The sequence below is a fragment of the Poecilia reticulata genome, chromosome 9, assembly GCF_904066995.2.
Source record: "Poecilia reticulata chromosome 9, P_reticulata-male-v2, whole genome shotgun sequence".
In the NCBI taxonomy this organism is placed as follows: Eukaryota; Metazoa; Chordata; class Actinopteri; order Cyprinodontiformes; family Poeciliidae; genus Poecilia; species Poecilia reticulata.
Window position 1 is genome coordinate 14,909,385 of NC_088838.1, and position 14,700 is coordinate 14,924,084.

General features: G+C 42.5%; 1 protein-coding gene and 1 long non-coding RNA gene across 2 annotated transcripts in view; both read right to left on the reverse strand.

The window, feature by feature from the left end:
* LOC103470466 (uncharacterized) overlaps nt 1–1,851 on the reverse strand; it is a 28,098-nt gene extending 26,247 nt beyond the window's left edge. The window contains exon 1 of the long non-coding RNA XR_534494.3: nt 659–1,851. This is a non-coding gene — a long non-coding RNA (uncharacterized LOC103470466). The remainder of the gene's footprint in view (nt 1–658) is intronic.
* A 2,332-nt stretch (nt 1,852–4,183) lies between these two features.
* Nucleotides 4,184–14,428, reverse strand: nr2f1a (nuclear receptor subfamily 2, group F, member 1a). The gene is made up of 3 exons (XM_008418922.2): nt 12,765–14,428; nt 10,757–11,284; nt 4,184–7,007 (listed from the first exon to the last, which is right to left on the reverse strand). The coding sequence occupies exons 1-3, from the start codon at nt 13,195–13,197 to the stop codon at nt 6,733–6,735; spliced, it is 1,236 nt and encodes a 411-aa protein (XP_008417144.1). The 5' UTR covers nt 13,198–14,428; the 3' UTR covers nt 4,184–6,732.
* Nucleotides 14,429–14,700: the final 272 nt, after the last annotated feature.

Genomic DNA, 14,700 nt, shown 5'->3' on the forward strand with positions numbered 1-14,700 from the left:
GCTGCTCACCGGATGACTCCCGGTGTGCTTACATTTTTTTTTCTCTTTTGGAAATGGTGGATGGTGGTCTGGACGCTGCGCGACTCCAGTGTTTGTTAAAGTTTGCAGAGGAAGCAACAGGTTTTGGCATAAACTCTTGTTCCTGCATCTGCAGCCATCATCGGGTCTTTTTGCATTTGTCTCTCGTACATATTGGCTAAGGCTCATTCTCCTGACAGAAGAAGTTAAAAGTTAAAGTTGAGCTGCTCGCTTAAAACATCCTATTCAGTTTTTCCTCTTTAAGCCTAAGCAGTTCTTTCTTTCTTTTTTTTTTTTTTTTTTTTTACTGCTTTCCTGTTTGGTATACAGTGTGGTTTTTGCCTCACCAGCATCCACGCAAACAACTGTTGGTTGGTTGGCAGCAGGAGAAGAAAGTTGCACACTCGAGTTTACAGACACATAAACGTGCGTACACCCGAACATACAGCCACATGCCCTTTGCGCTCTCACACTTCCCTCTGTCTTTCTCACCCACTCCCCCTTGAACACACGCACACACCAAACAGGACAGACAGACACACACACATGCACGCACTCACTCAGACGCACACACAGAAAAAGTGAGAGAGAGAGAGGGAGAGAGAGCGAGAGAGAGACAGAGTGTCAGGATGAGTCTTACTTTTCCCCCCTTTTCCTCCCATGAATCTTCATCCATCCGTCGCTGACAGAACTTGACTTGGTCCAGCCGCGTCTTCCTCTTCAGCGCTTAGAAATAAAGTCCGCAGTAAAGTGAATTGCGCTTTAATTATTATATGCATACATTTATGTACGTGTCTGGGTTGCGTCCCGAACCCAGAAGGCTTTGGTAGAGGAGGGAGAAGAGTGCAGATTGAGACATATTGAGCTCGCTTTTAAAAGGATCATTTCATCATGTGGGAGGTTGGGACACACAAAGTTTGGACCCGTGACTGGCATTCCGGAGAGAGACATGCATATTTTAAAAACAACAAAGCAAGACAGAGACCAAGGGGGGCCCGAGTGGGGTGGAGTGGAGAGGGAGAGGAGGAAAAAAAAAAGAAAGAAAAAAACTTGGAAAGAAGTTACTATCAGCTGAACAGCTGTCATTATTGGGCGAAACTACAGCGCATATTAAGATATAATCGTCTGAACAGGAGAGAAGAGAGGGGAGCTTGTCTGCAGAAATTCGTTGAAAGATTCTTTATTACACATGTTAACTTCGGGCTGCGTTTTTTTATTATTATTATTTAATTGTTAAAGTAGATTAGAATTAAAAAAATGTTAGAGTTTTAAATATTTGAAATGTACTTTTTTGGCATATTTATTGCATTTCGAGAGAATCGTAGATAAATAGCCCCACTTGGTTAAATAAAATAAAATAAAATAAAATAAAATAAAATAAAATAAAATAAAATAAAATAAAATAAAATAAAATAAAATAAATACATTCAAAAGTTCAAAATCCTTCCATTCTTTAAATAAAACATTAGGTAATCACAGACTTGATTTTTCAGCCTCAAATGTCCAAGTCTCGGGTCGCAATTTAAAACGTCTCCCACTTCTATTTTGTCACGTCACACACAATTGTATCTCTCTCAAGCAAAGCCGGTGCGCTTAGCGCTGTCACTTCTGCACAGCTTTTACAACATCACCCCCCCGCCCCCTCCCCTACTTTCTCTGCCTTACTTTACTACAGGCTTTTTCTCCCCTCCTTTCTCTCTCTCTTGTGCAAGGGTCCATTCGTGCAAAAAGGAGTGAAGAGGGCATAAATAAAAATGCGCTGGCTGTGACGAGAGATCTGTCCGCTGGAAATGAAGGGCCGGGTGGGGGGAGACGAAGGGGGTGTGTGTGTGTGGGGGGGGGGGGGTTATGCAGTGGTGTAGAGCTGGATATCTCTGTTAGTTGTCAGCGTTTAGTCCATGGCTGTGGAATGCTAATGAGTGGGGTCTCTCTCTCTCTCTCTCTCTGTCTCTCTTTCCCTTTCTCTCCCCCACCTCTCTTCCCCCCGCCCCCCTCCTCCTGTCCACCCCGCCTTCTCTCTCGCTCCGGGAGAAAAAGCGGATCGATAGCTGACCCGATGGTTTTGGCCAATGCTTTATTTATCTGGCCAGGCAATGATATTATCAGCCTTGAACGTTATATACAGCAAACGTCTTCCTAAATCAACACAAAGAGATCCGCTTACACAGCGATCCGGGCTTTCTCACAATCATCTCTCTCTCTCTCTCTGTTTCTCTCTCCCCTCCGCCCTCCGCTCTCCATCAGCACATACGCTTACGTACGGTTTGTGGATACGCACGGGCGCACGCAAACATACATTATATGCGCCTTTCACGCTGTTCCAACAGTCGGGCGTGTGCGCGTATAAGCAGGGAGGCGTCCCCTTGTGTTACATTCGCAGCTCCAGAAGGGCTGGATTTGATCCATGGCTTAAAGGTTGCCTGTGTGGTCTGCGGACTGATCTATGCCACCGACTGAATATAGAGCCCGTGCAACAAGAAGCTGGGTCTGGATGCTGAGATGTGGCACACATCTCTGCATAGGCTACGTCTATGTAAATTTGGCCATCAGTTCCTAGCCATCTTGCAAAGCCTGGGTGGATGAATGAGCTATATGGCGAGAGCACTTGTTGTCATTTTTTTCTTTTCTTTTCTTTTCTTTCTTTCTTTTTTTCTTTTTTCTTTTTTTACGTAGGAGACAATATGAGAAATAAGCCGCGTCACACTTCAGAGGGGGGCTCCCATTCGTTTATATAAGCGGAAGCCTCGGCTATTTGGAAAGTGTTATTGTCTCAAACAGCCGTATTTGTCAAATGTGACCGAGCTGCTGCTGCTGCTGCTGCTGCTGTTTCTTCTAAGTGAAAAGTAGTGACGTGTGACGCCAAATAGGACGTTTTTCTTCTTCCTTTCCCTACTGCTGCAGAACGCTGCAACGCCGGTTCGCATTGAGGGGTTCAGGAGAAATAGGGCTCACTGACAACTTGGGATAATAAATGTTTCGCTTTCAGACAGATATCTCAAACGTGAAATCGCACCCAGCTGCTTGTGTAAAAGCAAACAAATAGCCCCCACCCGTGTTGGGAGTCCTCCACTTGTGGTTTGATGAATGAAACCAGACAAAGGTAAATGGTTATTTAACTCATTTCGCTGTAATACTTTGGTGACCGGCGTTTCCTCATATCCATCTCCCTTTACCCACCGCAGTTAACTTGACAGCGCAGGTATTTCTCTTTCTTCTCATATTACGGGATAAATCGTTTAATTGATAGTAGCTAATGTTGTTACAACATATAATGACAATATTAAAAAAATAAGCAAACGACAAAGGTCATTATTTTTAGCATTTTGAAATATTACACAATACAAGAAATGAAGCCTCTCTCACAATATCCAAGGTACCTCAACAGGAATAAGCACTTTATTCCCGGAGTCCTCATGTGTTTCTCTCGCATTGCCTATACTGAAACGTTAATTAGGAACACATGCCACCATTTTCATGTGTTTTTTTGAACCGCCGCCTTATATAGCCTGCAGTGTAACAATTGTAGAACAGAATGCTCTCAGCGAGAGGATAAAAGATAGTTACTCTGGAGGGGATTCTGAATACATTATGTGGAGACAAGCAGCTGAAAGCTACGTTTAATAAGCCTGCAAACCCACTATTTATGTCCGGACCTACATTAAATAAAAAACAACAACAACAAAAAGCAACATCTGAAAAAAAAGGGCGTAATGGAAAACGTAAAACATAATTATTTAGAACTCCTGAATGTCACCTATTAAAATCCTCTGAGTTCTTCGCACAAAAATACTGAAAATAAATTAAAATTTTAAAAAATAAATAAATAAAATAAAATAATAATAATAATAAAGCAAAGGTTGAAATAATTTTTTGTTGAAATGCCACTAAACATTTTTGTTGTCTTTTACTGTCTTTTTTTGTTTCGATTAAGCTTGGATGATTCAGTCTGCAGGATAAGGAGGAAATACTACATCAGGTTCTTCTTCACTAACTTTCACCTGACCTAAAGGTCGTGGAGAAGATGATCACCTCCACCAAGGAAAAACTGTGCAAAACTGGAAATAAAACGTCACGTTTTTTTTTTTGCTTTTAGTTACTTTAGGCGGATGCAACCCACATTACGGCTTACTTTGTCAGGTGATCTCACAAATAATGAGAGAGAGCATCAGAGGACAACCTGGAGCCACATCCTTCCTTTATTACAGGCAGTGACACCTTAAAAGTTTCTTGATGACATAAGCAGTGCAAAAATAACCTATAAGCGAGAGTTACACTCACAACACACGGCTGATAATTAAACAGGCTAACAAATATCACATCCCTGCTCTGCTGTCCCTGATCACTGCCAAAACCACAAAAGAAGGATCTGGGTAAAAAAACAAAAATTAAAAATGACACAGAGGCAGCTCATCTCATGACGACTTAAGAAATGTCAAGCCTGTGCGCCATATTTTATTCCATCATTTTTGTTTTATCGTATTTTTTTTTATTTATCACGCCTTACACTGTGATTTAAATGCAAGGACCGGTGATAAACCAGGTTTCCCTTCTGTCATTTAGGGCGTAAATTGAGACAAAAACAAGAAATAGACCAAAGCAAGGGCAGTGACAGTGCGTAACCCATCTCACACACTATCGATGGACTCATTACACTCTGACTGTATCAAGCAAACCAAGGCCACATCTTTTTTTTTATCCTGTCACACACACACACTCACACGCAGACACTCACACACACACAGTCATACACTTGACTTTGTACTAACACGCTTCTCTCGTTTGTCTCAGCACTCTCTCTCTCTCTCTCTCTCTCTCTCTCTCTCTCTCTCTCTCTCTCTCTCTCTCTCTCTCTCTCTTTCTGTGTGTGTGTGTGTGTCTCTGTCGTTTTCTCCCTCTTTGCCTCCCTCTCTATTCCCACACAATGCATCACACTCGGTGTTCCTATCGACTGGCTTACATGCTGTAAAATACATTTTCCAGATTGATCACGCATATCACAGCAGCTTTGCAGCGGGGGCCCCCCTAACCCTTTTTTGCCAAATGACGCCCACGTCAATACAGAGCATGCAATGCGTTATCAGGGCAGAGTTTTTCTTTTTTCTTTCTTTTTTATTTTAGGCGATAGTAAGTGGGGGGTGGGGGGTAATACGAGGTGGGTGTTGGTTTGCAGAGAATCACCTTGATTAAGCCACAGGGGGAAGGTTATAGAGGTGGCTCTGTGTTAGAGGCTTCCCTCGCTGTCTGGGAAAAATATTAAACATTAATGCGCTCACAGGCCAGTATTGTCTCCTTCCTCTTTGTACTCGCATTGTCAGTTATGTCATGGCTCTTTCCAAATGTAATATGTGCTTCTATTGTGTAATTATTATCACCTTTTAATCCCGTGTAACAATTTGCTTTCACATGTAGGTTTCAGGAACTGTTGTACAAGCACACATAAAAACAACAGATTCCCTCTGATTGGTTAAATAATAATAATAATAATAAAAAAAACTTATAATAATAATAAAACATTTGATCCCCAGGAAAATGCTTGAGAGTGAGACATTGTTGCCTATTTCTTTTTTAATAGTACAGTCACCATCACACAACTTCATCAGCCAACCCTTCTGTCCAAAAAATAAAAATAAAAATAAAATAAAAATAAAAAAAATAAAAATTAAAAGCTGCATCATGGAGTAAGCAAAATTGAAGGCAACAACCAATAAAATTCAAGAAACAACAAAAATCTTCAAGACGAAACAAACAAAATGTATTTGAAATGATATATTAAAAGTGCTTTTTGATTTCATGTCTCTCCGTTTGTTCTTTTGACTGATGATCGACTCCACACACACTCGTGGTCCGGGGAAGGGGATGAAGGGGAGAAGGGTAGAGGGGAGGGGGGGATGCGCCCCAGACGGAGTAAAAATGTCAGTAAAAACGTCCTGGAGGTCAGTTTCGTTTTGCTGCTTCTGCTGCAGGTCCATCGTATCAGTTGGGAGCATGGGAGAAGGGGGAGGTCAAAAAATAAAAATAAAAAAATAAAAATAAAAATAAAAAGTTCAACCATCAGTGTTGATATTGTCACAGCGATTAGACTGTTTCTTATTCGTCTAAATTCATTTTATTTGTCTTGTTTTTTTTCTTTTTTTTATTCTTTTAAATTCTCACTTCAATTTTTAATTCTTGGAGAACATAGCTTCGACAACATATATCGCACTCATTATAAGAAGCAAAAGGTTATATCAAAAAATTATTAGTATAGAATCACAGAAACCCTGGTTTAGAACCAGAAAAAATACAAAACAGAGAGGTACATAGACACAGGACAATTCTTATAATTGCTTGGAAACATTATTTTCCCGCTAAGTCTTGATTCATTTTTTTTCTTACTGCGCATATGATGTTTTTCATTTTATTTGTATGTTTTTTTTTACAAAAAAAGGAAAAGAAAAAAGAAAATAAAGACTAGTATTTTACAAAATGGAGAGTACTGTTCTTGAAGATGACGGTGCGGATTTACACAGGCGCAAAGTCCAGTTCCAATATTTTTCTGTACATAATGTATTCCATCGAAGTCCCAGAAGACAGAAAAAAAGTAATGTCTTCCGCAAAGTTTCTCAGAAAAAAAGGTCCTATATATAGTCTTCTCGAAGGAGGATGAGGGGTGCAGAAATTTGGTCCTTTTTTTCCCCTTCCTCCTCCTCTCTGTTTTGTTTTGTCATATAAGGATCATTGGATGGACATGTAAGGCCAGTTGAAGCTGCTCCCGGATAATAGCATATCCCTGATGAGGGTTTCAATAGGAGTTTTACCTACCAAGCGGACGAAGAACAGCTGCTCGATTACCGAGGAGGAGACGGTGCGGAGAGAGGGCAGTCGCAGCAGGAGCTTGCCAAAGCGGCTGGGTTGGTTGGGGTACTGGCTCCTGACATACTCCTCCAGGGCGCACTGCGACTTCTCTTGTAGGCTCTCGATGTGAGCGGCGTCTGACAGGCCGCAAGCGTCTAAGGGAACATTAAAAAACACACACTGTGGTTAGTATATTCACAGCGAACTAAACCATAAGATGGAATATGTGGAGAAAAGATCCAAGAACCTGGACTGAAAGTAAAAAAAAGAAAAGAGAGAAGAAAAAGATATGCTCGTTATGTCAGATCTAAAGTAAGTGCATCTGAGTTCAATCATACTGCAAAGGCCTTCTATATTTTTGTTATCACAATTATTTATTAAGTAGTACAAAAAAAATTGATAACAATAGTTTCCAGGTGGATATTTTGTGGTGACTGCCGTTTCTGTTTTCCCCTGACGCACCCGTCGTGTAAAAGCGCTTTGGTTATCACTACGTGCTATTGACAATGTGGTATGGACAAACAAGGCTGCCCAAACATGCTTCATCATACTGTCTGTCATACAGCATAAGCAAGGGGAGCATGCTGCTGCAATATACTGGATGCATAGTCCAGTGGAGGGCAATCAGCGAGAAATTAGAGGTGAAAATGTCAGCGTTGCAGGCCTGTATAGACCCAAAAGTGACAATGCAAAAAAAAATAAAAATAAGAAGAAGAAGAAGAAGAAGGTCTGGTACACGCAGGCCCAAAGGCCGCTGCTCTTTATGTCTGAACTCAGGGGATTTAAGTGTAAGGGCAACATAAACGGTACTGATGAATCTGAAATTACACTGGATGTAATGTGACCTAATTACTCCGCAGTAAGCTGTTAAGTGATTTCGCCGGCTCTTCTCTCTAAAGACCACTCTTGGCCTGTTTTTTTTTTTTTTTACTTCCCCCGTCGTAGCCTATAGGACAGGCCCGCTGAAAGCAATCAGATTTATTAGACGAGGTTGAAGGAAACAGTGGCGCTCAGAAGCGACGTGAAAATGTCCAAAAAGCGCATGGCGAGACGCGCTTGGCGGCTTCGGCAGCCACTCTTCTCTTCAGGACAGACAAAAGGGATACAAGCCCTGTTGGTGTGTTACACGTTTTCCCTCTGCTGTAAAAAAAGAAGATGTGTTTTTTCACTCAAGCCAAGCTTATAAAGTGGTGTAACCGCTGGCATACATGGTCCCACAAGAAGACTTCTCAGAAGCTGTTTTTGTATTGAGCGCTGCTTTTGTAGAAGCTGCACATGAAAGGCAGCTTCAGCTTCCAGGCACTCAACACTATAAGCGGCTAAACAGAGGCTTTTTAGGACCATTCTTAATTTCTCACTATAACTCACTATGGCCTAGACACAATAACCCCATGAACCCGAGGGCAACACAGAGATCTTGCTGTGATTTACTGTGACCTCAATCCGGCCACTCAGAGCCCCCGTGTATGCAAATTGTTCTGAGTGTCTGTTCAAAACCGGCTCCGATCGATGCTGTTTAAATTAATTATATTTGACGCAAAACATGCAAGGTCTTAATGCCGAATTTTCGAAGTAAGACGAGCAAGAAAGTTCAAAGCACTGCAGCTGAACGCATGCATTTGGGGAGAAGGCTGGTTAAAGACACCCCACAGCTCTCCACGAGGCCTCCCTGTCAATGCGCCCCACAAGCCTCAATGGACTGGGAAGGATAGCCTCCAGATCCAAACGACCGGTTCTGTAGAAGTCAGCACCACGGTGCGCACACACACACGTTGCTGCACGAGGAGTTGACGCGGAACAATGATCCAGATTTGTGGGGGAGAAGTAGTTTACCCTGACCACCCCTTATTTATGCATCAAATGCCGACAAGGTTGCTGTGTTATTAAAGGCAAACAAATCCACACTGAAATTGGCAAAGCGCCACGTGACTTTCTATAGCGTATCATACTAACTAAATGATCTGTTAGAAAACATGGGGGACGGCAATGGCGTGGACGTGAATGTGCAGTTTCTATGGGGTAATCTGAGCTGGATTTATGTATGTTGTTTTTTTTCTTCTTCTGCAAATGGTCATAACTGCAAGATGGTCAAGCTAAATGTAAACAAAGCAAAAAATGTCCCTGAAAAAAAAAAAAAAAAGTAGAATCACAGCAAGACGGACACTTAAATTAGAATTACGAATTATGTGCGTCGGAACTGACTTTAAACTGAACATGTTTGATATTAATTAGCCTACACTGTTTAAAACCAATAATAAATAAATAAAAATATTGAAAAATTACCGTGACAAAAGACATGACTGTAAAATACAAAACCTGAATGCTACAAGTCGTTTAGAGAATAATAACATTTCTAAATTTCAATTTGGAAGCTTAGTTGGCAAAATAAATGAATAAATAAATGAATGAATAAATAAATAAATAAATAAATAAATAAATAAATAAATAAATAAATAAATAAATAAATAAAGTTGGGATCATTTAGTTCTAAATTAAACGTAGCTAATTATGAACAAGGTGTGTTATTTTTAAAACTGTGCAAAATTATGGGGTTTTATAATATAATATAATATAATATAATATAATATAATATAATATAATATAATATAATATAATATAATATAATATAATATATTATAAAGTAGGCTTAATGTGTTTGTTTGTTCTTAAGAAAATAAAGTTTCACTTAAAAGTATTTAAATTTGCTCAAAGAGCGTCTTCTTCTACAAGTATATTGGAAAAGACAATTATTTTACGATTAACCCAAATTTTAAAAAAGTAAAACAAAGTATTCATCACGATCGTGTCCAGCGAAAGTTTATGTAATTCTTGCTTCAGTTTCTTTGCAAAAGGGGATAAAAGTTAGGTCAAAACTTTAAGCAAACTCTAGAAGTAGCTTAGACGCTCATCTTCCTCCCTCCTTCATCACCAGATATAGCAGGCCCTCAAAAGCACCAGGCGCACACAACCGATTCCAAACTAGCATCCAAATTATGCAGCTGAGAGTAAATAGGGACATTTAGGGACCCCAAACCCCAGCCAGGCATCAATTAAGCTATCAACAATGTAGGTTACTTTTGAAAAGTGCCGCTGATTACTTTTCAAAGCTGCGCGACGCAGAAACTATCCTCAGTAAGTAAGAAAATTAATGGGTCAGCTAAGATTAATCTACTAATAACTTGTGTTATTAAGTGCAGCTCCATGTGCACTCATGTGCTAGTCAACTTCCATCAGACTTCTTCTTCGTCTTTCTTTTTTGATCTCAGTCTGTTAGGGATTATTTTCTGCCCCCGAAGACATGTGTTTGCGCACGAAAAAAACACGGATAAAAGCGCGCAGCCACGCTCATAAACGCATCAGCTGTCATAAATCACCCACTGACAGAGACTATTTCATCTTTACGCTCAATTATTTGACACCTGTTCCAAAATGCGTATGTGAACCCGGGCAGGCTCGGCTTCGGTTCAGACATTTTCGGAGAGGGGTGGGAAGGGATGGGGGGGGGGGGGGGGGGGAGCGTGGGCAGGATTGTTTAGACCCCACCAAAAATTAAATATTCAATTTCTTGCGATTGCACCTAATCTCAGATTTAAAGGGGCTTTCAACTTAAAAACTTGATACACTTACTCAATCTGGGTTTGTTTACACGTCTTATGCTGCGGCTACAGCTGACATGGGAATGCATGTCAGTGGATATCAAGCAAGCTGTTGACAAAATGGCTCTTTCATCGGCCACACAAGCAACTCTAGCACTAAGCTGCTGCCTGACAGCCATGTTCCTGATGCATCCGAGCTTCTGCATGCGTGTGAGTACCAGAACCAGGCCTCGTTTCTTTATAAACACGTCCATCTGCGTTTTGGTGTGTGCGTGTGCGTCTGTGAGGCGATGATGTGGACAACCCACCTGATGTGAAAAGCACGATGGCTTTGAGGCAGCTGTACTCCGCCGAGTCTACGTGCAGGGTCTTGAGCTTCTCCACTTGCTCCTGGAAGATCCGGATGTGATCCATGAAAGCCACGACGCGGTCCGCAGACATCGGCGAGGCGTGCAGGCCTGCCGCGGCGAGCAGAGGGGCCACATGAAGAGGCATGGAGCACTGAGCCGCGTTAAGCACAAACAACTCGCTCCACGTCAGCCGGAGAAGGGACACCTGGTCGGTGATCTGCAGGTCAGGGAAGAAGGGGATGTTCCTCGCCCACTCCACGGCGCTGAAAAGTAAGCGAGCCGCCAGCTCGCAGATGTTCTCGATGCCCATGATGTTGTTGGGCTGCATGCACTGGCTCCCGTACCGGGAGGTTGGGTAAGGCTCAGCCCGCAGCAGTAACGAGATGTATCCGGACAGATAGCAGTGGCCGTTCAGGGGGTCCCCGTTCGTCAGCGCGTACTGGCCTGGGTTGGGTTGGGTTGGAGGCATTCTTCCTCGCTGAACCGCTGACAAAAAGAAAGAGAAAAAGAGGAAATGTGCATCCAGGACTGATAAACATTGTCCACTATTGGTGCTTATTTTCATCAAAAATAGCATGCAATAAAAAAACCCCAAAAGAGTACGTGTTTTAAAAAATAATCAGATTTTAAAGCAAAAAATAAAAATCCCATCAGCAACACAGATATTTAATGGAAACAGATGTGTTATATCACTCGATCTTCACCCTGAATTTGTAATTTAAGGATACAGGCTTTACAGCTGGCTCATGTGCATGCGCAAATACATTTACTCACACACACACACACACACGCACACACACACACACACACACACACACACACACACACACACACACACACACACACACACACACACACACACACACACACACACACACACACACACACACACACACACAAAACGTCCATGTTTTCACTTAGAACAACTAGGAACAACTAGGCTATTATGAATATTTTAAGGCTTAATCGTCTACGTTCTATTTATTTATAATTCATGAATTTAGGTTATTTGAACAACTGCTAATTGTAGGCAATCAGGACCTAAATGTGTTGGACAATTGTTATTAAATTCACCCATAATTTCACGTTTTGTCTGAGTCAAGAGGTCAGCTGGGAATAAGGAGGGAATTTAGCTAGTGCGTAATATTTCAAATAAATTATTAATACACAGGGAATCGTGGTGTGCACGTCGAATAACATGCAACTTAAACGTGAGAGGGTGTCCTCATCAATTTGGGAAAAGCCAAACACTTGTCACAGAAAGGATAGTTACATGGCCTCTAATGCAAAGCAAGCAAAAACAATGAGGGATGGAAAACTTGAACGACGTGATTCAGTGTGTCTGAGCTGTCTAGTCAGCACAGAGAAGTGGCTTTGTTATGTACTCGGTTTTTTTACAGTCTTACACACACATTCCACTTATAAATCCTGTTGTGCAATTATAAATTAGTAAGATTACTTAAGGGACTGTAAGGAATGGGACTATTAGCCTCACACACACTCAAAACATACACACACACACACTCAGGGGGTGACATAAATACTCGCAATTATATACACACACACACACTCACTATTCTATGGTTTGCCTCTATGTAATATAGATTTGAAAGAAAACGATGCAGTTTAGACTGCAAGAAAAACCAAAACAAGTAAAAAAAAAAAAAAAAAGGTTAACAAGAGCAGCCGCTTTGTTCAAGCGACTTGCATTCACAAGCATGTAACTGCCGTGGCTGCACTGGCCTTTTACACCCTCACGCAAAAGACGAAAACACAAACCATTCATGTAAACATCTCGAAAAAATATATATATACAAATAAAAAACAAAACAAGGATGAAGTCTGCTGTAATAGGTATATGCCCAGCTATAAAGCCTGTGACCTTAATGCAACATGGCAGCCCTCGCGCTGCTGCTGCTATACTAGGATGCGTAATCATGAGTGGGGCTTTAAAACATATATTCACCTTCCCGCCGCATCCCCACTTTTAAGCACTTCTTCAGCCGGCAGTATTGGCACTGGTTTCGATGGTGCTGGTCAATGGGACAGTTCCTATTGGCACGACATGAGTACGTTAAGTTCCTGCGTACACTCCTCTTGAAGAAACTTTTGCATCCCTCGCAGGTGAACTGGCCATAGTGTTTGCCGCTCGATTTGTCCCCGCAAACCACACATTCAATATGCTGCTGGCTCTGTCCGGAATTCTGGCTCCCCTTGTCCCCAGCGGTCCCCGGCGTGGACGGGGGTCCCGGTTGACTGGGGGTCTGCGGAGTGTGCGGCGCCGCCGACGCCGCCTGCTGCTGCTCCCTCGCCGGCTGCGCTGCTGGGTTGGGGCCGCTCGGAGGTCCTCCGGCCACGTCTTCCTGCGGATCTCGCCAGACGCTAACTACCATTGCCATATCTCGGCCCCGGAAAGTGCTGTAAAGCGAAATGATCGCCGATGTTTATGGAGCGTAGAGGAGGAAGGAAAAAAAATCTCAAAAGACGGGACAGTGCAAAGTCAAATCGGAGCACGCAATCTCATATGGGGGGTAAGAACGGGAGCAAACGCGATCAATACATTCAAAAATCAGGAGGCACCCGATCAGGATATGCAAGTATCGGGAGGCCAGTTCCAAGGTAAATTGCAGTCAGCCATTCAGGAATCCCTAATCTTGTAGGAAAACCCGAGTCCAGACGTAAAAATTGCAGTCAGATAAAAAAAAATAGCCACAAAAGAAAGGCAGGAGCGAGTAAAAAAAACAAACAAAAAAAAAAACACCAAAACCTTTTCGCTGGAAAGACGCGATCCAAAGTGCTGCGGAGATAAATTCCTTGCTCCTTTCTTCCCCTTGCTCCTTTACACTCCCGTCTTCGTCGTATATGAGGAGGAGGAGGAGGAAAAAAAAACCCTGAAGAGCTGGGCTTTTTACATCTATATTCTTAAATAAACCTCATCATCTCGCCCAGCTGCGAAGGAGAACCGCGTCGCCGAATGAAGTACCCATGTATAGTTTCACCTCTCTCCAGCGAGGAGGAACGGCGATACGAAGAGAAAAAAGATTGAGGAAAAAAAAGAAAAAGAGGAAAAACACCAACTAGTACTAATAGGATATGCAAGAAGAAGAAGAAGAAGAAGGAGAGACCCCCAAAAAATGAATGCGCTTAAACGAGAGGACCAGCAGAGCAATGTTTCCGAAACGGGGGATCTGCGCGAATGTCTGTATATAGTGAACTTTGACACTACTATTGAAACTGACACGTTTCTATGGAGATCGCTGCGCCTTATATGGTGCTCATGTCAAGGAGCCAAGAGAGGGGCTGCTGGAGACTGATAATCAAAGAGGACTGACTGGCCAGAGCCCTGCATAGAGGAGGAGGAGAGGAGAGGAGGGGGGGATAGAGGGAGAGAGAAAATGGGAGGCTAAGGTTATAGCCAAGCCCTCTCTTTCTCTCCATTGGTTAGAGTCCCCCCTCCGTTAGGGCGCTACAAAAAATGTCCATCTAGATGAAACCCCCGCTCCGCTATTGGATCGCAAAATTGTTATATTTTCTATCCGTTTATCGTGGAAATAACACGCTCATTTTGCAGTATTCTGCCTGTTTTCCGCTCTCGCTACAAGCGGTTAAAATAATGTTGCCAGTAAAGTGTCTCGAATCAGAGACATTCCCGTAGAAATTGGCAAGAGTCCGGAAATTCACAACGGCGAATCGAACAGCCGTCGAAGACGCACGATCCAACCCGCCGACCCGGTCCGTCTGTGTACACAGCCAGGATTTTCCGGCGCCGGTGCTGAAACGGCTGCCTGTCTGAGGGTGGATATTTTTTACAGTGTAGGCTTCTACGACTGGAGGGGGCTTGGGAGGAGAGTGGGGGGGCTCTGACAGGCACAATTTACATTGAGCTCGCCCCGCGCTGCTAT